Below are 25,245 nucleotides of genomic sequence, written 5' to 3' on the forward strand. Positions count from 1 at the left end.
TAAATATAAAATCAGTTGCCTGACTGCACAGCTCGTGCCTTCCTGCCCCCACGGCTACATCTGAAAACCTGCACAGCAGTGCGCACAACTGACAGTCTCTGAGCAACCCAGAATTAATCAGTATTGTTTTGAGATGCTTCTGGACATCTCAGTGAAATATTTTGGCTGCCAGAAGCTTATTTGAAACTGTGGATGATTCTGTTTCAAAAGAAATTATCAAAAACCCTAAGAGAGAAAAGCATTAAAGCTTACCTAGTGGTCCAGGGTCCAAAATATTTCTATTTTTCAAATAAAAGTGAATGGGGTAGGTTATTTCTCTAGAACAAAACCTCACAAGGAAGGGAACTTGGTATTCAGTGTCAAACACGGGGAAAAGTTACAGGTTTGTGAGTGCTGAAGTGAAAGGCAAGAAGTAAATTAATGAGATTCCTTGTATGGCCAAATAACACAAGGGCTCTGTATTACCACGTAACACAAACCAGGCACAGCTAAAGATGACTCATCAGTCCTTTGCTTTACTATTTTGCCACTGCAGAGCCTAAAAGTAAATATACCCGCAAGTACTTTGGGAGTAAAATGAAATAAAAGTGCGTGCAGAATGCATTTGTCCGTATGGCATGGAAAATATATTTCCAGTGGAGTTATGCTGAATCCTTGTTTGCAGTTAGTGCCCCAGCTTCGCAGGAAGAAAGAGAAGCAGGGCACAAATGATACATATTTCCAGACTGAGTTTTTTGAATTGTAGAGATCATATGAGGAAAAGCCTATGTACACTTGTTAAAATTTGTCAACTAATGACTTTGTTTCATTTTGTTTTTTCCAGCTGCTGGACAGCCAACTACATTGTGACATGACTTTCAGTCCTAATAACTTTCAAGAAGGAACTATCTTTTCATATGTACCGGCTGCCTCCAGACAATCACTTGTAAGAGCTTGAATCCATGGACATCATGGCTCACATCTCATTTTGAAAAACTCATAAAGATGCTGCACCTGCTCCTTTAAAATGCAATATGTTGTTTTTTTCCCTTTCTTAAGAAATTTGAAAAATATGTATGACCATGGTTGGGAAGGCAAAGCCTAAAGTACTATTAAAAAAAAAAAATCCCACCTTTCAGGTATGTTTATGATTTCCAGTCTGTTACCTTGTCCTTTTGAAAGTAATAAGAAAATAAACATGCAATAAAGCTGTTTTGTTTTAATATTTCTAGGAATTAAAAAGTTTAAGTTTACAGAACCTTTATAGAATATGCCAACTTGAGCTGAGAAGTAATTTTAAGATAGTATCTAATCAGTGCATCTGAAAAACTAAACATCACAGCACGACTTCTCTGTTATAACTGAAGCTATAACTTTTTTTATACAGAGACTAGTTTGATAATACATCCTGTAATTCTGAAGCATTTTGTGTTTATATTACCTTCAGTGGAGGGTAGGAGTTATACAAATAAATTATTGCACCTTTAGTGATAGGGTTTTTTTGTTTGTGTACCTCAAGTAATGTTCATGACTATAGCTTAATATTCTCTCCAATAAAGATTTCTTCATTAAACCTAAAGACTGCATACCGTTAACGATGGCAAGATTCCCATTAGGAGCAATCCTTCTTACTAAGTTCAGCAGCCCATGTTGTTATTAAACTTGATGAAAGGTGATGTGGGGGAGAGGCGGCTGAGTGGGCAGACTTGTGAGACTCAGCGCTGCGGTTTGATGCTAGGGTGAAGCTTTTCTCTTTGGCGTGTAACTTTCCCATTGATGGTCTGAGTTGGTTTGTCATCTGCTCGTTCACTTGCAAATCTTATGGTTGATTGCAATCTCAAGCGGAGAAAACACGTGTGGTTTGGGAGCCCTCCAGAGCAGGGAATTAAACAGCCTTGAGCCTGTGTTCCTCCATACACCACCCCAATGAAGTCAGCAAACCCGGAGGGCAGAAGGCGGGCGGGGAGGAGGCTGGCAGTGGTAGGCAAAAAAAACTTTTAACTTGCCTGTGTTTGGGCCGGTTTTCCTTTGTGCTTTTTGATTAAGCATGTGCTCCTTACTAAAGTGATCCAGCAGCTCGTTGAAACAGCGGTCAGAGCTGTGTCACTTTATCTACAACACACAGACAAGGTTAGGGGATGTGTTGCAATTGTAAAATATCCTAGCACTTTTTGGTAAACAGTTATTGGAAATATCCCACCTTAGCAGTTCACGATGCAACTTAAAATAGAGGAAAAAAAATCTTATTCTGCCTTAAAATGGTGATAAAACTAAATTAATAGAGATTTATTTTATCTATGTGCACATCCATTGTCTTTTGATGTGTTGGTAAATGGAAATGAAGTGGTTATTAGGGAAGCAATAATTTTGAGTTGTTCTATAGCTAGCAACTATTTATTTAAACACTAGACAGTTGCTTGCATGTGAATTGCATACCCATGCAAAACTGCGTGTCATTGAAAACCCATGTACGATGTTGTCACCGGAGGACATTGTGACTATCTGCTGGAAAGTTACATGTTACTTCCTTAAAATTGTGCCTTAGAAAATGCAAAGCTGTTGCACACAGTCAACGATGACTTATGGATGCAATAAATCCAAAAAGCTGAAGTCCTGCATGGACTTCACCTGGGGAATATTAAAAAAAAAAAAAAAAAAAAAAATCAGATAAATGTTTTGGAAATAAAAGCGATGTCCAATATTTTGATTAACCATCTGCATGTTTTACTGTTAAAGGGTTTTGATAACCAGGATGCTTACACTTTGCATGTGGTCATCATAACGTTTTCCTGCAAATAATGCGTAACATGGAAATTCAAGAAGCAGATTTTATAACCGACTTTGTACATCTGTATAATTCCATGCACTGCATTAAGGATATGTGAATATATGATGTCTGGGCCTGATTTTTAAATGAAACTGTGCATGCCTGTGCATCTATTTGGTATGAGTCACTAACACCACTTCACCCATGTGATAGAGTTTAGATGTGCAAATCGGTCCCCAAGTGTCTAAAAGGGTTGGTTGTCACAGAGGTTAGATCTGCTTCTCATTCACGTAGGGGTAATGGTTGGGACTAAAATGCATGGGCGAGGGGTGGGGTGGGGTATGCATCACACTGCAGACACACCACTGGATCTCTGAAGCTGCTTAGAAACTGATCCCAGTGTCTACCAGTTAGTTTCATATATGCATGTTTTAGTGAAGTTTGATCGTATGTACAGCAAAATGAAGCAGCTTTCTCAGACGACGATGTTTTCCCCCTCATGAACATCCACTCACCAGCACAGAACAATTTTCAACAGTTTTCTAAATTGTGCTTGCCAACTGCTTATGTTTGATTTTGTATTTCCTTTGGACTCTTACATGGCAAATTCATTCAGGCTAACATCTCCCCCCCACCCCCTTTAAACACATAAATATGATACATTTCTTATCAGGAACTTTGAGCACAGAAAAAAAGAATTCTTTACTACAATTGAACTACAATGTAAATGTATTTGTTGCAAAAAAGGATTTATTATTGCTAAGCAAGTACAATGTATGTAATGAGTTTTAGATGTTTCAGAATTTATTTAGCCTCTTACTACTTCAGAGAACCTGAGCAGGTGTCATCATAACCCATCTGTATTTCACAACCCCATTTTCCCTGGTGTATTTTTTTCCTTACTCTTGCTACGTAGTGTTATTGATGCAGTACATCTGTAGTTTTCGGTGAATGTCCTAAAGGTTGGTGAACCAGAAGGGGACCTTCCTTATCTGCATGTCCATTCAAGGACAAGGATTGCTGTCCTAGCTGGGGCTAATGTTGAATACCAATTATGCTAATCTTTCCTTTATTTTATTTATTCTAAAATGCCTCTGGAAATTAGGAAAACTTGTCTAAAATGCAACAGCTTTTATAGTAAATGTATGTTTATAAATAAAATGTTGATTACCTTTGGTGGTGTTGATTTTACTTATTATAACTAATTTCTCCTATTGCATGCGATGTGTCTGTGAAACTGGATTGTAGAATGTGTACATCCCATTGGTAAAAGCTTCTGCTTGAGTGGGGTAGGCTGAACCAAGCTATATTCCACAAAACTTAGCATATGAGATGAGACAATAAAAAAGACATACATGAGATGGGACGATGCCCTGTGGATTGCTGCTGTAAGCTGTATTTCCAAGAGTACGTGTGGCTGTCGTGGTAAAAGACGAGCAGAGATGGCTTTCTGTGAGTCGAACCCAAAGTCCTCAGAAGATCTTTCATTGATGTCGGTGGACTGTGGTTCAGACTTTGACTCAATAAAGCACTTGATGCACTGCAAAGCTAAATATGTGCTTGGTTAATTCCGTTTCTACCTGGCAAAGATCCTGGAGTTTGTGCTTAGTTATGCATGTGCTGCAGTATCGCTGATCCTTGAATCTCAACGAGTATGTGGCTTCACCAGCACCCAGCAAAAAGTTCACACAAAATTTTGAACTCATAACTGCCCCTTTTTTTATTTTTAATTGAGCCTTCAGTGGATGACGGGTTTGGTTTTGTGCCAGAAGCACATCTTGGCTGTTACATGAGTCATGGGAAAGCACTGACAATTTCATTTTTTGAAAGCAGATTTTATCCCGGTGCCTTAATGGAAATGGTGGTGGTCTTACCTTATTTCTGCCTCTGGACAGAGGGCCAGCGTTGCTCTGTGGTGGGAGAGGTTCGCTGGGGTTTCCGGGGCGAGCATCGGTGCCGGGTCTGCGGGAGCAGCTCGCTGCCGCTGGAGGTTGCTCTGAGGCTGGGTCTGGAGGCGGTCAGGCAGCTATTTCTGCTTCGGCTGCTCCGCACCAAGGTTGCTGGGCACCCAGACAAGCGTGGTTTGGGTGATTGTGACCCTTATGAGCCAAGTAAAACGGTGGAAATCCTGGTATGATTTTTTTTATTATTATTATTTTCTGGTGAATGTGACCTGGCAGCTCTGACCTGACCAGAGCTGTTTAGGATGCTAAAAGGGCACCGATGGGGCTGCGCTCCACTGGCACTGATTTAATGCCAAAATAATTCCACAAACCTTGTAAAAGGAGAGTTGCGTCTGCTCACCTCACCAGCGCCTTTGTCTACAGGTAGCAAAGGCTGCCAGGAGGGCCCCGAGGGAGACCAGCTGGCTAACAGGGCCTCGGCGTGCCTCAGGAGAGGACGACGGCTTGCCGAACAGCGGGATGAAGCTGGGGGCGTACGGAAGAAATAGGGAGTAGTGTGGGAGAGGAGTGGGCTGCAACAGCTGAGGCTCAGACATCGGGGCAGAGGATACCCCATGCAGAGGGGGATGTGTGCCAGGTCCCCCAGGAGAGCTCTGCCTCCTCTGCACCCCGTCCAGGTGCGATGCCTTCATCCCTCCCCTTTCTCCATCGCAGCCAGGCGGGACGAGGGCTCCGTATCCTCCTCTGCGCCCTTGCTCCGGGGTCCAGCCGACTCCCTTTGTTTTGCTGTTTGTTTTCTCTCTTTAGCAAGTGTTTTGGTGCAGAGATCATCAGTGAACACGGCCAGGTGCTGGTAGCTGTTGGAGGCTCTAGGCACAGATAATAAACAGCAGCAGCTTGCTCATCTCATGAGTATTGATCCTTAGCCAGGCAACTCTTCGGGGGGAGAGTTAAAAGCAGGCAGCTACCACTTTGTTTAGAAAATTAGCTTTAGGTACAGTCCTTGCTGCCCAATTTAGCAAAGATTTGGTCTCAGGTGGATCCCCTTCCTGATAATGGGAAGCTGGTTAAGTACTTACTCAATAAACTTTGCAGAGAAGGGGCTTGGCCTGCTTTTCTCCCTCCTTGTCTCTGCTCTCCTGAGAAAAGGTTGGGTAACTGGGGAACAAGATGACAAAACGTTCACTTTCAGAGACACGTCTGCAGTGAAAATCAGAAGTGGTTGTGGACACTGGAAGTGAGCAGATGACCACCGCTTGGCTGGAAAAAAAAAAAGAAAAGGTGCCAGAAAAATACATCTCCTGTAAAGGCAAACAGGACTCCTATATACCTCTAAAAGCCTCCGGTAGGAATGTAATTTCATCTGAATTCCCTGATAAGGGGAAATGACTAAACTGGAAGCCGCTCAAGTTTTGCAGGCAGTAAGAGCCCAAAACAGAGATAGAAAGTACGGGGTGGGCTGTGACTCTTCTCACGGTGTGGCGTGGGGATGGCGTTTTGGGGGGGAGCGGGGTCTGTTTCCTTGTTCATCTTTGTTGTAAAATGTAGCAGGAGTTAAACATGCAAGAGGGATGCTTACCCCTCTGCAAGGCTATAGCTGCTGCTCTGTAGACCTTACTGAATACTGAGTACCCCATGCTCTGCAGGAGTAGCTATTGGAGCTCTCCTCCCCAAAGCCCACGGGTTTTTAAGCCATTTAGGAAAGAAAAAAAATCCATTACTTAAGCAATCTTATGAGTCACAGTTAACTCATCCGTAGAGTCCATCTGCTTCACCGCACGTGATGCGCTGCAAATTCTCTTAGCTAATGCCATATCCGTAGTTCACAGATGCATTTTTCCTCAGCAGGTAACCTGCTGCTTAAAATATGCTGAAGCCAGTCGCATAGGTCTAGAAACCAAACCAAAATTAACAGAAATGCAAATCTTTCCTTGAAATAACAGAATTTATCAAACAGAAAGGAGAAAACAAGATTTTTAAAATTCCTGTTGTCTATCACCTCTGATTACAGACAACAAACTACTCCAATGACAAGCATACAAAGAGACGTGCCATCCACGTCTCTGCAAACTACCTGGTAGCTTCCTGTGTTGGGTGTCAGAGCAGAGCGTTAGGGCTTGAGCGGCAGAAAACATCTCAGATGGTTGGGTCAAACCTTTCCTTCCAAAAAGGTAAGCACCACTATCAGATAGCAAATGATGCTTATTCTGTAACACATGACGCGGCTCTTCAAAGTAATCTTTTGCCTAGTCTCGGGTTTGCGGGAGCTCACTAAAACATACTTTCCATACAATACACCTGGCACGCTTCTTGTGGATGGGCGAAGAGGATCTCTGGCAATATTGTACCTCAAGCGTGTGACGCCCTGTGGGAAACCCTGTTGCTCGCCGCAGTATACTCGGACTTTGAGACTCTCCTAGAGAATTTTGCATGACCCTAAACATAGTTACTTACTTCTGATGTTTGCATACCTTCTGCAAAGACTGGTTCCATTAGTTTTTCAGCAGTTTAAAGAGCTTGCAAAAAAAAAATCATAAAAATAACCAAACTATGTTTTCAGGGCATGCACAAATACGCATTACTGGACAACAGGATGACCATTAAGCCTGTATTCCCAGAAACAAAATCACCAATGCAACAGATATGAGCCAGTCATGCTATATAGGTTCAACAGCGTAAACTAGGAAGGTCAATGTTTTCTGCAAATGAGAAAATTTCCTGTATTGGATCTTAACTGAGAGAGTACTAAAATATGTCTTGGGAGAGGACTTTCACAACAGAATAAAATCATGTGCTTGTACCTGGCAGCTGAGGATGGGATGTCACGCCCCAGCATGGCATGACACTTACTGTTGCTGTGTCTCAAAGCATCCTCAATCACTTAAAAGACCTATATTGATATAAGTATGAAACTTTATGGAATATATACTTGGAAGGACCCCTCTCAGGTGCTAATGGGGATAAAAAGGCTACAAACATATTAGGAAGGTCTCAGAAACAGAGTCATCAAATCTTTTTTAGCTCAGAAAATGAATAGGACGTACCAGACAAATGAGCTGCTTCTGAAACAACTTCTGTGTTAATGGTAATGCCAGAACTGCTGTTCCAGGGACCTGGGCTCGGGTGCTTGCGATGGATATCCCCTCTTCTCTGTGGCCAAGTGTTCCTTGGTTGCCTTTGGAGTGGTTCATAAAACACTGTGCAAAGTGCACAAGTCCAAGGGGGAGGCATTGCACTAATCCTCCTGTTTCTCAATATGTCCCTATCACTCAGATTGGAGGTGTCACCTCCCAATGAACTTTCCTGGGACCACGTCTGAACATTGCCATGTGAGAACAAAGTGGTTATTTTTCCAAAGGATATTAAATGTAAGGAGGGTTTTTTAGTCTAATTACAAACTTTTCTTAGGAAAAATGAATTCTGGTGAGTGATTTGGCATCTGTATGGTCTATTAACTAATACTAATGTATTGAAGTAGACTAAATTCCAGCATGAGCTTTCTATGTTGGACTTTGTGCTACTATTCAAGCCTTATTTGAAAGCTTTTCCTGACTGACACATGATGATAACACTCAGCTCATCACCAACCAGAGGGTGCAAGTGAGCTCTCTGAACTGTTTCCTGAACTGACATTTTGGAGGATTTTTAGAAAACATTTGGATTGGTTCATATGTGACAGAGCTTTTTGGTGCCCTTCCTGGTTCCCTGGGTTTATATTGGAACCACTCTTGGGCAGAGGGCAAGGCGTGCCCGTCTCCCGGGGAGCGGGAGGCACTGCTTGCGGAGCGCTGGTGGGGGAGAGCCTCGCGCTGAAGCTGCAGATGACTCCTGCAAACCCTCTTCACCCAGCCACGTCCCAGTTAGGCTTTAGGTAAGGTAAGTGTGAAGAGAGCAGTGTTAGATAGAGCTGTGAAATGCGTTCTGCCTTCGTGTTCTAAGTACTCACAGGTCTTAGGCTGAGTTTAAAACATAAGCATAAAAGGACAGCACGCTACATAAAGAAGCCAGTTAGCACGTATCTTACCAGTAGTCCTACATGTATTTTGTATTTCGTTATTAGTTTGGAAAAGGTAGGACGACATTGAAAAGGGAACGATGACAAAATGTGCTGCTAACTGATATAATTAGAAGCCTGTTCCAATGGACCAAAGCTGAATTTCGAAATTAATTTGCAGCCTCACAAAACCACTTTGGAACACTTATCTTGGGATGCAACCTATGTGTCTAACATGCATACACCTGCTGACGGCAAAGCTGGGAGGTGGTGGCGGAGGCAAATCAGCCAGTCCCAACTCTCATCCATTTGCCTCAGCCAAAGCCGTTATCTCTCAGAGCATTTGTTACGGATACACATGGGCACACAACAGTTGAAAAGCCATTACTTCTTTTAAAGGTAGTGGATAATGTGCTTTTGCCCACAGCGATGTGAAAATACATGGGAAGGTTTTGCTGCAGAATCTGCTCTATTCACCTTGCAGAAAAGCAGCTGCATTTTTCAAATCTTTTTGTAGGAATAGAGGTCTTTATTTCTTGCAAACCTTTGCTGGTAGCTTGCTTCTTATACTTCTCCTGGAACTGTTGACTAGTATTTTTATATCCTTCTGTGCTTAGCAAATAGTCAATTTTAAGGGTTTTTTTCTCTGAGTAATGTAAAAGAATATTTCACTTGACTGGATGATACAGTCCAGTATAAGTGCACGTGGTTTGATAACCAAAACTAGAAGTAACTTTCAACAAAAATTGTGACAGCTGACTTTTTTGCCTGCGGTGGCAAAGCCCATCTACCACAATGTTCTGCAATATTGGGGCCAGGCGTGTCCCCGACTGGTAACAACACACAGAGGCTTTCCCTAAGTGAATCAAAATTGTCACAGCTAACCGATGCCTTCGCTGCGCCGTGTTTTACACAGAAGAGGACGGTGCTTGTAGTTTCATTTGCAAGGCTTGCCTCATTAAATTGCCTTTGCAGATGACGGACTTCTGAGAAACCTTTGGGTAAACCAAAGACCGAGGAGCTCAGGTGGCTGCACCGGCTTTGCAGTGATTGACTTCACTGTGTGGCGTGAAAGGGAAGGAGAAAGCTTTTGACTTGCACAAGCTGCAAGTCTTCCATGTAGTTGGGTTTATATCTGGGAAAAACAGCCTGGGTGACTATGTACAGTGACATTTACAGCTATTGCATTTCTTTATATACTGTTTGAATTTATGTAGGTGCTACATTAGCTTCAAAGCTGTATTTTTTTTCACATGGGGCTGTGTATTAAGTAGACAAAATAATTGAGCGAGGTATAGATGCAGATAAACAGTTTATGATGGAATATTATCACTCGGTACTTGGCTTTCTCAGTATCTGTCTTCATCCTGAATGGTTAAAATCTGCTTACAGCATGAATACAATTAAACTCATGAATACATTTCTCTTCGCTGCTTCAAGGCTTTTCAAGCAGCCTCTATACCTGAAGCAGCATGTGGCTATTTTCACATACTTCCAGTTGACAGCAACTCTCATGCATTGTTAACCAGGCAGCTGAAGGCTTACACTGTACTGAGTAAGCTTTGATGTAAAAAGTAGTCAACTTTAGCTCTTACCAGCTATAGGCTGGTAAGGTAAAATGAAGAACACGAATAAATTGTCAGATGCAGAAGAGCTGTGACGAGTAACGTCCAGGAAGTGCGTGCCTATGATGGAAAAAGGACTTCAGCAAGGAGCAAGCTCTCGAAGGGTAAATGGTGGAGTTGCAGCACTCCTCCCCTCTTGTTCTCGACCTAGGACATAGCCGGTTTCTCAGCCTTGTCCTGCACCGAAAGAATAAAATCCAGCTGTGCTCCCATGGCACATCCCAGCTGGCCAGGAGCCGCGTTCGGGCAGAGCCCGCTCTGCCCAGCCGCCCAGCCCGGCTCAGGGCCACCGCCCCGCTCTCTGCTGTGGGTTGCTGTCACCCTCTGCTGCGGACGGTTTCCTTTTTTCCCTCAGATGCCAGGGATTCTGCTTTTTAGCCAGAAATTCTTCTCTGTTGGTCAATATAGCCTTTTTCAGCTGCTTGCTGTCTATTTGCAGTCAGAAAGAAGGGCTGTAAATAAACATCGTCGCTGCCGGATAGGCTTTGGAAAGGTGCATGCAAACAGGGCAGACAGTGCCTGCGGTGGGGACTCTGGCAGCGACAGGTAAATAGTAAGATGGTTGAAGCAGCCCAAGTGGGGCAAAGCTATGCGCATGCTGCACTGAGAATGTTTATTAAATCTTTGTGGCTAGTGAGGCAAATGTAAGAAGACATATTTCTCCACAGGCTGCCATGGTACTTTTCATCATGGAAAGGAAATAAATTCTACAATATCATTTTATTTGTTTGCAGTTTTAAGGCAAGATGTCGCTCTTTTGACAGTACTGAGCTGCAGCTTGAATACAAATACCAGTTACTTCCTTTGTGTTGCAATAATATAAAGTAATTTGGACAAGACTTCGAATCATTTTTAATACCACAAAACCTGAGCATCCAACATCAGGGACTTGGAAACAGCTGGATTTTCAAGGATACCTGTTTGCAGTCGCCAGATAATCAGACATCTTTAGTATCCTTCAAGTCAGGTACCCAGAGCCACTGGTCCTGTATAAAAGCATAGGTACCTAGACTTGGATTTTCAGGTTTTCAACTATTTTCAGTTTTTCAACTATATTTCAAGTAGCACAAGCAGAAAAGGCGGACTGGAGTCAGTGGGGTACTTCTTGGACTGCACACTTAATCACTGGTGCTTACAGAGCCCGTCATCACCAGAAAACGGTAAAGCACTTTGCAGTCGGAGTCAAATGAGATTTAAAAACACCGCTGTGAGGCAGAAAAATATTATTATATATCTATTTCCAAATGGATAAATGGCACACAGAAACTAATTTGTCCAGAGAAAGAATGTCTTCACTAGTGAATTTAATTTAGGCTACAACCTGGCAATAAAGATGCTAGAAACTCAGTATAGATAACAAAAAACCAAACAAAGTCAACAAAAAACCCAACAACAAAAGCATGCATTTAACAGTTACTGTGACTCTGGCATAGTGACTGCGGGGCTCAGAAGGACCTGGCTACCCAGGTACTGCAGTAACAGTCACCAGAGCAAGCAGCCCATCAGGAGTGGAGTCAGGTTGTCTAGAAAGGCGGCCGGTGAAGCGGCAGCGTGCTTTGCGCTGCCTCAGCCAGACGACCAGGAGCGGCCGGCTGGGCTGAGGCCAGGTCCAGCATCTCCGTGCAGACCGCAGTTATTTAGCGTGCAGACCTGTTGCGTTAGCAGATCATTTCCTATGCTTGGAGCTGAGTGAGGCAAGCTGAATCCTTCCGGTTAAATGCCCTTTTGAGAGGAAAACATGGCAAAAGGTGTCCCCTTTCTGGAAGAAAGGAGATTTAAAAACTGTAAGCAAAATGTTTTCAAGAGTGATGCCTGCTGCAGTGAGGCAGGCACGTGTGGTTTATTTCTCTGGTCTCCTCCACAGCCTGGGCTTCTTAGCTAGGTGATGTTAGCTTGGCTTCCCATGTCTCACCTATGGAGAAGGAGAGCTGGAAACATCCACACTGCTGTTCCCACAGCAGCCGTTGTATCTTCTGCCTGGAGAATTACAGACATTTTATCTTAGTAAAATAAATGTAAAAAAAAATCTATTTACTGGGAGGAGAGGTGAAGAAAAGATTTTTCACTAAGTTTTGATGCCAAATCATCTCCTCCAGTTAATCATACAATTCCTCAAACGAATGGTCTGCATGCTGCTTATCCTTTGGAGGTGGTTACGCTACGTAACGTGCCTGTCGGGACGCTGGGATAAGCCAGGATATGCTCCTTCAGGACAAGCCACGTGCACGTACACAGAGAAGATACCTACCCCTGCCAAGAGCAGGCAGCAGCCCAGAGGACTGCCTCCGAGAGCAGGTGTTTGTGGTCATCTGTTATTCTTCATGCCTGTTCTGCAGGGCTTCGTGATGTGAAGTGCCACCTCATGTACTCCGCACATGACAAAAACCTGATTTCCCAGGGAAACGATGGCCCACACAAGGTTGGGGCTGGCCTGTAGCTGAAACAAATGGTCCTGCTGGCTCAGCAGTGACCTCGAGTGCCCAGAAAGCAGCCTGACCGAACTGCTGGTGAGAAGAAGCCCAAAGCTAGGTTGGGCTGGAAGGAGAACGCGGAGCCTAAAAGCTTTCTGCATTAACTGTTAGACCAGCTCAACTAAAACAAATATTATAAAAATAAACTGCATACATGCTACCTGTATTCTGCACCAAGAGCTGAATGTATGTTGCAAAAAAAAAAAATCCACTATTTCCTTTGGAGTGTGGCAGACGTTGCACGACTATTTTCTGGACTGAGCTTATTGACGGATGAGGATATTAAATGGTTAAAAGGATTCTTTCATCTCAGTGAGTCCTCCACTAGAAGAAAATAAACAAACAAGGAAAAACTGCCCAGATTGTGCTCCTACTTCGAGTCATGACAAGTGTTGTGACGGTGACTGCTGCCACCCAGCTAAAGGACTGAAGCTCTTTGTAAATCAAATTTCAAGTAAAGAGATTGGTTTGCGAAACCTCCTCGGCGTGGAGTCACAAGCTGTCAGAGTGTATTAGCATTATGATACTGGAGTAAAAAGCAAAACAAATTAAGATGTTTAACAGCTGAAATCTGAAACAGAATTGTGTTTAATGCTGAAAATCTTGTTAACATATTTTCAGGCTTCCCTTTCCCCAGATATTAAATCTCTGTGTGTTTGCAAGCATCTTTTTATCACACATAGAAACCTACTGCGGGAGAATAAGAACTATACACGACATATGGTAAGGAAGGGTATTTCACCCTGAATGCAAAAGTCTGTTCAGCGTTGCCGCAGCGTACAGCGGCACACGGGAAAATTTGAAGGACCAGGGACAAGCGCAGCTGGAATTCCCCGTGTGTCCGTGGTGACAGAAAGCATCGCATCAACAGCAACGGGCCCAGCCTGAGGATTACACATGTTCTAGCATTTAATGTGAGGGGTAATTTGAACTCCCAAACTGGTTTTTCTTTCATATTGGCTCCCACAATGAAAGAACCATTAAGGGTTTTAGCCGTCTTCCAAGACTCTGCTTCCAGCAGAAAATTGGCTCCTTCTCCTTGGACACAAGACCAATTTTTAATTGAATTTTGAGAGATGATGGATGTTGTACTTTATTCCAAGTCTATATGCTAAATTAACAAGGCTGTCTGCTTAGTTTCCTCTTTTGAAACCACATTGAGATGAGTTTCTGCTAATTCTCTTACACAGGGCATTAGACATGTGAACCAAGTCCTTATTCAGGAGTCGAAATAATAGACATTTTTGCCAAGGTTATTACGTTGGATAAAAAATTGGAGCTGTGAGGCAGCAACAATAGTTTGCTTTCCGAAAAAGACTTACCAGCTGAATTATTTCAAATGAAATAAAACTAAAGGTATCATGTATTTTCACTGAAGTCTTTAAAAATTACTAGTTAACACTTAAAAAATCTATCTTGGAGCAGGGATCATTCCATTAATTCTGCACATTTAGCATTTGTTTTTTCCGCACGCTCCCTCCAGTCACTTCACAGATAACAGAAAGTCCCTCAGGAGTACACGACTCTAGAATATATTTAGCCTGAACTAGGTTTATTTATCCAGCTTTTTACATGTTAACAGATGCCATTGATAAGTTAAACATTCGTTATTGTGAAACACAGAAAAAAAATGCCATAAAAGTAAATGGTTTTCTTAACTCTGGCCACCACAGTAATATTTACGTAGGACTGTACGTGAAGAAGACGCCTCACAGAGGTAAAGCCATTGGGAAGACAATTTAGAGTGAAATTTTGCACTGAACATAGAAAACGTGAAAGCAAAATTCTGACCAACGTGGGCAAACCCAGGAACCAGCTCTATTAAGTGTCTGTATAGCTGTCTACCTGTAGAAGCTGGGCTGTTTCTTGAAAATATTGGGGTAGACAAAAAGGAGACCACCTTCATCCAGGACGATGGACGGCATTGCTTGAAGAGGAATGAGCCTGCAGCTAGGAACGCCTTTGCGTGTATGCTTATTCTTTCCAAATGGGAACATTTAAAAGCAATCGTGTGTGTAATTTTCAAGTGGCTCAGGATAGCAATAAACAGTCTTAATGGTTTCCTTTTGGCAGCACAGGCCTCGCTGACTTTCATATGTCGCAAGGAGCTTTTCAGATGGCTTGAACAAACTGGCCATGTGGATTGGGGTTTCCACTTAATTTATCACAAAATTGTGGTTTTCCACTGGAAAACAAAAACCAATGTGCAAATACAGCTGCCAGTGTCTTCATCGAGAGGAGGTCAAAAACAGAGATGGGGTTTCTCAACTAATAAAAGCAACAGACTGAAAGAGTGTGGTTTAAATAGCTGAGTAATTTAAACATGGGATGAATAGAATAATATCACACATTCAGCATAACTGAATAATGGCCTTCCCACAGGTGACACAGTGTGGAAAAGCACGTTCAGGTCTTTATCCAGATGTGATTATGCTTCCAAATGGTAGCCTATTAAATAAAATAGTAATAAAATGCCAATTCTGCCCCATAACCCTGTATTTCAAATATATTTCAGTCCTAACCTGCGTCACATACCAGTCTCATCCTAGCCCTCCCTTGCATGGAGACTGCCAAAGATTTTCTTTTCCCCGTTGTTAATGTTCTGTGCTACAACAGAATGACTCAGGAGCAGCTTTAATTATGGCTGTAGCCTGAATGATCCTGCAGAGCGTATCATTAGATCCTGGGAGAAGCTAATGGCTTATCTGTTTTGTATAATTGTTCAAATCTTCTTTTCCATCAGTTTTCCATCAGTGACATCTCATTTGTTTGGGTTGTATGCTGGTGAAACAGCTAGACAGCCCAGGACTCCTATTACCAAAAAAAATTTAAAATTACACTGTGGCAACCAAATAAGGAAGTTTTTGAAGCGGTTTCTTTAGAACAACGAACTGGTGTGGGTTTTTAAGCGCTGTATCCTCACGGAGCTGCACTGATTAGCAGTAGCTGATACTTTTTTATAACTATTCTTTGTCTAACTCAATGACACAAGTGAGTAAGCGATTTGACCTCCTGACATAACAACATAGAACACTTATTTCTCAACTCTCTTGCAGGCAGCCACTGAAAGTAAGTAATAATTTTAGTATCTTTATTCAACAGCCAGCAGTGCGGTTAATACCGAGTTTGTTGAACTCACAAGTCCCAGTTTAATGATGCTAAACAGACAAATAGAAGCGCCTCCACTAAAAGCAAGTTTTTCTTTCACAGCTCCTTGAAGTGCGAGGCGGTGGCTCTGCCAGCAGCGCAGGGTTGTCAGCATCGATGGGGACACCCGGGCTTTTTGAGACCTGTCATCGCAGCCCTTCAACCTGTGCGGCAGAGTGGAAAGGGAAGGTGCACGTGCTCGCAGCAAAGAGAACTGAGCGGCTTTCGGGAGGCAAAATTGTTTGGGGATAATTCATAACCTCAGTCAGCGAACAAGTGACATGTAAAAGTGGACTTGGTGCACCCCAGTGGGTTGGGCATCCCCTGGAGCCTCACGGCCATTTCTGGGTGGATGGAAACGGTGGCTGCTGTGAGAGAAGAAGTAGTTATCAGGGAGGGGAATAAATTGCATTTCTAGGGTACCTGTCCCTGAGAAAAGTTCAGAGGGCACATGTCTCAGCTTTTACCTCTGTGCAGCAAAATGTGGGAGGCATATCAGGATGAGGTGGGGAAAGATGACTCCCCCTCGGACAACAGGATGCTCGCAGCTGAAAGCCATGCTCTTTTCTGCCTGAAACTTGCCCTGCTGAGGGAGCCTAAGGTCTGTGCCACCCTCTGATATCCTTCTCAGAAAACACATCCCTTGTGGCTAATTTATCACTGGGAGGAAAAGGAGACCACACAATCCAAACTGTCCAGGGGAATGCGACAGAAATACACAGATGAGCTTTTTGAGCCCCTGGCTTTGGTTCGGTTGGTCTTTAATCCTCATATACTGGCAATACTGGGGCGTATTGCCATTTCGGGGTATCTACCCCCAGAGCTTAACAGATTTTTCTTCTTCTTTAAAATTATATACTAAGGTGATTTACCCACTAGAGCTATTTTCATTCCTTTATGGGAGCGGCAAGGTCAACACAGCGCTCCTCTTGTCTTTCTGTAACTCTGCTCAAGAAGACGCTTCAACTGTACCAACAGTTTTCATGTAGACAAGCCTGAGAGTGAAGGAGCAGTGACCTCAGCACTGGCAGGGAATTAGCTCTATAATCTAATAGGGTTTCTTTTTCCATTTCTAAATAATGGGATTGTATTAGACCAAACTGTAGTCTCGTCGTAATGATAATTTATTGTATAGCATATCTGAATTTTGCCTTTTATAAATCATTGAGAATTACAATACACAGTTATATAATTGAATCTTCTCTTGTAGCGTTAATATTTTTCATTGTTTAGAGAAACCCCTTTTTGTTCAGAACTCTCATGTAACTGGGTTTAGAAATTATGGGGGGGTTAATATGCCTATTTTTAAGTGATTAAATATTTTCATTTTTTATTACTTTTAAATATTTTGTAAAAAATTCTTTTAAAGTAAAAGACTTTAAGAGTATTTTATGCTTATGAGATTTTGTACAAATGATTCTGGACAATTTTAAAGCCAAATCTGCCCATAAACTTATATATATATCCCAAAATCTCAACAACAAAAAAATTTCACAATCTTTGAAAGGAAATAATTACGGATAAATTCCCACACTGACATTTAAATGTATTAGTGGTATGCACCAGTGAAAATATTGATCAATTAAAGTATCAGTAATAATAGGAAAAATTAATCACTTTTGAAGATGTATTTGACTTCAGCTGTGGAAGTACTTTGGCCAGGATTGAAGCTGACCCCATGAATATTACAGGGACTATTACCCACCAAAAAAGACAATGAAGAAATGTAAATGAGGGAAATTTGGGAGGCCATGCTTTCATTTGCTTTTAGAATTCAGAAATAGAGAGTGATGTACAGCCTAAAACTTGTGATCTACAGTTTGTAAACCCATTTCTGGAACTGATCAGCAGCAGGTGATTTAGAAGAAACACAAGAAATCTTTTGGGGGAAGTATTTGTTAAAGGTCTCAGCTACAGTAAGTAGAGATTGGCTTGCACCCTGAAATGGGTGGGTTTATATCAGAAATCTTTCAGAATCTTTTATTAACCCAGACTGTACTAGCTGGATATTCTTACTTAAGAGCTCTTTTTTTTTTGCAGAATTCAGTTAAAATCTTGTCCTCAACAAAATCTTGTGGCAATGAGTCTCAGTTTGATTACCTAGTGATTGGAGCTATCTCCCTTTACCAGTTCTAAACTTGCTAAGGCAGGAATCAAATGATCGCACCGTTATATGTTATTCTACTTTTTTTTTGTCCCTCCTAACCAACATTAGGAAAGAGCTTGAGTGATACAGTCACTGAAAGGTGAGATTAAATGGGTAAAAACCAAAAGTGCATAATTCAACTTCTCCGCTCTCATCAGTATTTTAGTAATCATATACATGTAACATTATACAGTACAGCACACCCCCTTGTTAATACAAATAACTTTTCCACCTCTCTTGAATAATGTGTGCCCTTGGTAATTCTTGCCACCTTTCTGTGATGCCACCAGATTTGATAGTCAGTGAATCGGCCCAGAAATATTTCAGGAGTGCTACACTTCCAGTGGGAATTGAATAGGATGGGAGCGAAGGGCTTAGATGTCCATCTAGTGCATCCTGGATAATACAGCAAGAGTATTTTGGTAGCTGTTTCTAGAAACAGTTTGATATTGCAAAAATCAATACAGGGGCAGGAGCTTTTGAGTTCTCCTGACAGCACTGCCTTGAGATTATTTTGAACTACTATGTCGACTCTTTAGGTTAAAAAAAAAGTAGGAATAGGCTGCTGCTTGTGACAGCCTGTGGAACGTATCTGTGTAACTGTACATTGCGTTGAACTCCACTAACACAACGATGATCAACCTCAATGAGAATTAAAGCTTCCACCTTGTAGCAGCTCTGCTGTCTCTCCCCCCGCTCCCCCGTACTGTCTGCAAAACTGAGGCGAAGTACCCAAGGACTCACTGAAGCTGAATTGTCTTCTACTTGGTTCTCTGGGAGAGAGTCCTACAAGCCCAAGGAGGCCACAGCCATGGAAAGCTGCACAGAGCATCACAGAAGGAAGGCAGGCCAACTCTGAGCCCAATCCAGCACGTTCGTGGCTACCCACAAAGAGGCAGGTGGCGGGAAGAGGTTATTCCTGGCTCTGCTTGGAGATGAGCCCCAGAAGGCAACTGCTAGGTGCTGCCGCTGGCTCTCTGTGGCTCAGCTCCCTCGGCACCGGGGGGAGGGAGCGGGCTGGAGAGCGTCGGCAGCTGCTGCAGCTGCATGGACCCCCTGGTTCCTGGCATGACTTGGGACGGATGAGCCTCCTCCCTGTGCTCTGCAAAGCATAGGCGGGTTTTTCACAGCCCTGAAAACACAGGGGTTTGTGGCTCTATCTTGGGGCAGGAACTGCTGCAGGCACTGTCTTAGAAGAAGATTTCGAGAAGTGGATTGACTTTTCAAGGCGATGAGTATCCACAGCTCCAGCTGGGAGCTCTGGGTGACCCGTGCCTCTGAAACGAGCAGCCCAAGCTTTCCCAAATACCGCGTCCATGCCAGATAATCAATTCTCTTAGCCACTGGTTTCACAATCTCCAGTCACTTCTTTTTCTTAACCAAATCACCACAGCAACTCATAAAATTTGTGCTTTGTTCCCTGGATAGATTTTCTCCTTAGGGGAAATTAATATATTGATTCTTTTTCTATAAACATCTTTCTGTTAAAGATACTGAAGTTAATGCTCCTGAAGACCCCATCCATACTTTAAGCCTGTTGACAGAGGCCTTAATGCTGACATTAGATTTCAGACTGCTGGAAAGGAATAGTTTCTCTCACACTTCCCAAGACTGCTTTGAACTTTTATCTACTACTGTTTATACGTTATTCAAACACTGTTTGAAGCAGCAAGAGATGTTATCAGCATTCCCTTACTACCACTCTTTCAGAAAGAAATGGGAAGAAGTATGGCCTCAGCCTGCAACAATAGTATGAAATAATACTCCTTTTCAAGTGCAAATATTTTAATTTCCTGTTGATATGATAGTTATGACAAGGATCAGCCCAAAAGGTTATTTCCTCTCTCCAAAGGAAATTTCCAACCTAAAATACGGCAGCATGAGCTTCATTTTCGCAACTAAAGTTTCTTGAGCTGTTTCTGGATGAATTCCCCACCAACTGAGAAGACGGGTTTCCTCTCAAATCATTCCTTGGTCTGCTTGATGACCCCTTGTGCGAAATACAAGGTGCCACGTTGTTTTTCTAAGATGGAGCCATATTTTAGTAGCACCCTGGATGAAGCTACCGGTTTGTTTCACAACAGTTGTGAGGCGACAGCTTGTAAAGGACCAAATGAAACTGGTGACAAGCAGAAGGCCATTGTAATACGGCCTTCATAGCGCTGCTCTGCTTTACGGATGATGAGGGTAGTCTGTAGATTAATGTTCGACTCTTAATGATTCACACTAAATGTGCAGCAAGAGTTACAGACAGGTACTAGTTTAGCAGGTTTCTAAGAATTACTAGTGAGCTTCGTGTCCCATTCCTCCTCTGTACAGTGGGGATCCTTCCCATAGGAAGAGACCCCAGATTTTGCCTTCAGAAAGAGCTCACGCTTCAGACCACAGCAGTAAGCTGCTGGCCTCGACTGGAGTCAGGCTAGTTCAGGGGACTCCTGCTAGGTACATCTATTAGCACTTTCAACAGTGTCAAAAAAAAGGTGGGAGGAAAAGAGGATTTAAAAAACTATTCTAATGGACCATGGGCGCTTTTCATGACACCTCCTTTTCCCTCTGGTTGATAATAGTTTGATAACTTTATTAAGTAAGTGCAGATATGTAGAGATTGAACTATTTAGACACACTTGCTTCTCAGTGAAAAGGATTTTTTTATTAATTGTAGTGTTCCTGTATGCTAGCTACATATTCTTTAGTAGCAAAATTAACGTTTGCATTGCCATGCATCCATCCATCTGAGAGATTCATACTGCAATCAGGAATTACTTTTTCTGTTCATGTATTGGAGAGAAGAAAGTGAGAGTGTGTGCAAGAGCTACCCCAGAGCCAAATTTGACATTACACCTGAATTCCAAGTCCTGGCATTTAAAAGAGCAGACAATTAAACGCTTGAGTTGCTTCAAACACACAATGTGAATTTACCTTTGAACTCCAAGACACAACATGTGTTCATACTGAATTTGAGTTGGTTTCTAAAACAAATTTTTATTTGAATGACATGAGGGGGTAAACCCAACAAAAATAACAAACCTTACCCTAATTTCTTTTTACTGGAGCATCTTTTGACTTGTTAGGTCCTTCTGCCCAGATCTCCTTGCCTTGTGAACCCCAGAGCATCATTGGTGTTACTGATCAGCTTGCCCGTTCAGCTTTCCCTGGTACCACTGGTAAGCAGCCATTTGGCATCCTCTTTCTGCCTGGGCTCCCGCTGTGTACCCCGTGGCCCTCCTCTAGCCTTCTGTCAGCAGCAATCCTGTAGATTACTCACTTAATTAATACTCCTTTTCAAACTCCTGCCTTTGCAGAGAGGTGGGAGAAATAAACTTCATGTCTTTTCAAACCATCCATTTCTACCTGACTGAGCAATCATGAAGGCTGACGAATCAACCGTTCCAGCTGGTCTGCCACAGGCACGCTGGTCCTCACAAACGGTGGGTGCTGTACGCCTCAGGCCTCCCACGGTTCCCTGCGCTGTGGGGGTGACCAGAACATGGAAAGCAGTGGCTTGGGGAAGGATTTATGGGTCAGAGGGAATAAGTGACAGAACAGAAGTTTCCAAAAAGGACTAATGAGAAGCTTAGATACGTAAGTGGAAAACTGTGATCAGAAATAGAGAGGTGATCTTAGCTCTGTATGAACCATTAGTGAGAGAGACACCGCAGTGTTTGGTACTGTCCTGGTATCCCTTTTGCAAAGCATCTTCAGAAACAGGAGAGAGTGGTTCCAGCTCTGGAAAACATTTTAAAAGTTTGAGCCTTAGGGAGTGTGGGAGATGTAAAGGATGCAGCCTATTTAGTTTGTCAGGAAGAAGATAGATCAAGATGCAAATCAGTTTACAGTGTAGTAAAATGAAAAGAGAGAAAAGGTCTAGCAGACATATAGCTAGATCCACTGCTTGGAAGCTGAAGTCGTCATATTAGAAATAAACCACAAGTTTTAGCAGACAAAGTAGTGAACTTGGCAAAAAAAAAAAAGATACCCAAAGAAGTAGCGTGTTGTCATCTCTTAATGTTTTCAAATCACAACTGCATGCATAAAACGGAAGCTGATCATCTTCACACAGCAAGGCCTGACCAGGAGAGAAATCTTTAAATCACCCTCTGTTGGTTGGTTGGTTTCCTCGTAATACAGGTCTCGCCTTCTCTAAGAGCTCAGGGGTCAGTTCAGCCGGGGTAAAGCCGATGGGCTGAGCACTGCAGCTTCTCCAGCGGAAACTCTTTCCACGTAGATCACTTCTAGCAGAACTGCACTGCAGTCCACAGCTGGGTAATTCCTAGAGACAGTCCCTTTACTTTGAACAAAGATATTCTTAGATCACGAAATGACTTTTGAAAGAAAAGTAAAATGGCAAAAGCTATCTGCATTATAACAAAACATATATTCAAGAAATACATACAGGGCTTTTTTCCCTCCAGAAAATAGACTGCACATTTTATTGCAGCATTTTAAAACTGAGTATTGAAGTATTTTTATTCGTGAAACAGCACTTGTCCCATTTCTCCTGGCTCTTTTAATTGTGCTCTGGAAGGTGGCACCCTCTCCCCAGCACCCCAGCCGCGCAGAGAAACGCTCTTGCCCTATGTGCTTCTCGGCCAAATCCCCAAGCAGTCTTTTTTTTTTCTTTTTTTCTTTTTTCCCACTGCCTCTGCCAGAGTCAGAGTGAGTTCATCGCCCCGGCGTCCCTGCAGCTAACCCGCAAGCGCCCCGGCTGCAGGGACAGCCGCGGGAGGCGGCACCGGGCTGTGCTGCAGCCCCGGCCGGCCCGGCTCTTCGCGGGGGCGGGGGCCCCCCGCCCGAGGGCTTTTGGGGGAGCTGGATGCCGGCTCGTCTCGGCGAGGCCGGCTTTCTGCTGCTGCCCCGTGCCCTGCGGGGTCTGGCGGGCCGGCCCCGCTGCCCGCGGCCCGCGGGGCAGGGCCGGGCGAGCAGCGGGGGAGCCGTCGGGGCCGCGCCGCCGGGGCTCCGGCTGCGGCAGCGGCTGGGCTGGGCGCTGCCTCGGCCACCGGCCGCCTCCCGCTGCCGGGCGGTGAAAGCGAAGCGGGTCCCCGGGTGCGAGGCCGCTGGACGCGTCCTGGCCCGGGGGCAACCGGGTCCGTGGCCGCGCTGGTGCCCGCGGGCCGCCCCTCTCCCTGCGCCCGGCGGGAGCAGAGGGGTTAAGCCCAAGGAGCGTTTGCGAAAAGCTGCGGCCCTGCAAAGCTGCTGTGGTGGTCTCACGGCTGGCGACAGCTCCTCGCCCGCCTGCAGGACCCGTTACCCGCTGGCAAGCCAGTCTGTAGTTTATGCCCCCTTCTTTTTTCTTTTAACCGATGTCGCTTAATATTGGTCATCTCCAGTTTTCGAGGTAGCGACGAAAGGTCAGGTCTGACGCATCTCCCCCCCCCCCCCCCCCGTCAGCCTGTTTGCAAATAATTAATAACGGCACACTAAGGCAGCCATGACGGGCCCCGCAGTTACGGTCTTCCTGACGGTAACGCAGATGAAAAATAATGCTGCCCAGCCCATCTCCTTCTGATGACTCAGGCCGGATTCTGCGACGGGCGCCTTCCAGCTTCATCAGAAAGAAAAAAACGCCGAGCCCCCCCCCAAATAAATCCCTGACAAGAAGTCAGAAGAGCTACGGTGCTATATTTGCTTTTGGTTTTTATTATCAACAATCAATTAATGGTACACTCTTGGAAAACTATATGCACATGTAGAAATATTTCCCCTTTTAAATAGAAGCATTCATTTTAACCACATATAAATAAATCTGAAAACCCTGAACATAATTTATGACGATTATGCTCACAAACATATTCCAACAGGTAGGGAAAAAAAAAAAAAAAGAGACGACATGCAACCGATAACAAAAATATATATCATTGCCTGAACCTGGTCTCTCTAAACGCAAAGGGAGCCGAACCCGTGAGAACCTTATTTCTCCATAAAGACACGCCATAGAGACTACGAGAAGGGAAAACATTATTTATACGGTCAACTAGACAAGGCTGTACTGATATTAACACTATACAGTTGAGTCACAGAACACAGTCGTAGAAAGACACGGAAAAAGAGAAAGCATACCTGTCAACATTCAACTAAGAGCTATAGTTTGTGCCTTTTAAAATAAAATTAGAAAACCCTAACGGAGATGCCTAAAAACTGCGTGAACTGTGTAATAATAATAATTAATAATAATTAATAATTAATAATAAATACAAGCCGGCCGCCGTGAGGGGCGCCGGCCCTGCAGGGGCCGGATCCGCGGTGCGGAGGCGGCGGCGGCCGCCGGGCCAGGGCCGAGCCCGGCGGGGCGCCGGCGGCGGCAACGGCAACGGCAACGGAGAGACCCAAGACCCAACCGAGGGACAGTGACACCGGACGGCGGGGCAAGAACCGCCCCCGGGCGCGGGGCCGGGGGGCGGCGGGGGGTGGCGGGGGGGGGGGGAGAAGACACTTCGTCGCTCGGGCTGACCGCGAAAAGGGGCTGAAAAAGCCCCGCGGGCGGGCAGGGCGCCCTCCCCCGCCGCCGGGCCGCCCGCGGGCGCAGGCTCCGCGGCCCGCCGCCGCCTCCGCGCCCGCGCAGCGCCCCCTGCGCGGCCGCGCCCCCCCCGCCCCAGCAGAGGCGCTGCGGGGCCGGCCCCGCCGCCGGGCCGGGGGCGAGGGGAGCCGGGCGCGGCCCCCCGTGGGGGCGCGGGGTCCCTGCCCCGCGGAGCCCGGCGCAGCCCGGGCCCCTGGTCATGACTGTGGGCGGGCGGCGGACACTAATGAGCGGGAGGGGCCGCCGCCGCCGCCGCCGCCGCTCAGAACATGCCGCTCTTGACGAGGCTGCCTTTGGTGCCGCCGGGCCGCTGCAGCGAGGAGAGGACGCTGGCGAAGGGGCCGCCTAACGAGTCGGGGATGGAGGTGATGGGCCCGGGCCCCGGCGCCCAGCCCTGCCCCGGCCCCGCCGCCGCCAGCCCGCCGGGCCCCGCCGCTCCCTTGCCCGGCTCCCCCCCCGGCCCGCCGGGCCCCGCCGCTCCCTGCCCGCCGGCGGGGCTGGGGCCGCCGCCGCCGCCGCCGCCGCAGCTGGGCGCGGGGTTGGGGTTGGGGCCGGGGCCGCCGGTGCTGTCGGGGTCGGTGCTCTTGGCCTCCTTGCTCTCGTCGTCGCGGGAGGCGTCGGACTTCTTGCCGGCCGCCCCGTTCTTGGCGGCCGCCGCCGCCGCCGCCGCCGCCCGCTCCTGCTTGCGGAACTTGGCG

General features: G+C 45.0%; 2 protein-coding genes across 8 annotated transcripts in view; one reads left to right on the forward strand and one right to left on the reverse strand.

Moving 5' to 3' along the window:
- LIMCH1 (LIM and calponin homology domains 1) overlaps positions 1–1,204 on the forward strand; it is a 182,406-nt gene extending 181,202 nt beyond the window's left edge. For all 7 annotated transcript variants that reach the window (XM_075499988.1, XM_075499986.1, XM_075499987.1 and 4 more), the window contains one exon: positions 824–1,204. In XM_075499988.1, the coding sequence (XP_075356103.1) occupies positions 824–849 (26 nt within the window). In that variant the 3' untranslated portion in view covers positions 850–1,204. The remainder of the gene's footprint in view (positions 1–823) is intronic.
- A 23,605-nt stretch (positions 1,205–24,809) lies between these two features.
- Positions 24,810–25,245, reverse strand: part of PHOX2B (paired like homeobox 2B) — a 1,984-nt gene continuing 1,548 nt past the window's right edge. The window contains exon 3 of the mRNA XM_075499193.1: positions 24,810–25,245. This exon is cut by the window's right edge and continues 20 nt beyond it. Coding sequence (XP_075355308.1) covers positions 24,810–25,245 — 436 coding nt within the window.

Source organism: Mycteria americana, chromosome 4, assembly GCF_035582795.1.
Source record: "Mycteria americana isolate JAX WOST 10 ecotype Jacksonville Zoo and Gardens chromosome 4, USCA_MyAme_1.0, whole genome shotgun sequence".
In the NCBI taxonomy this organism is placed as follows: Eukaryota; Metazoa; Chordata; class Aves; order Ciconiiformes; family Ciconiidae; genus Mycteria; species Mycteria americana.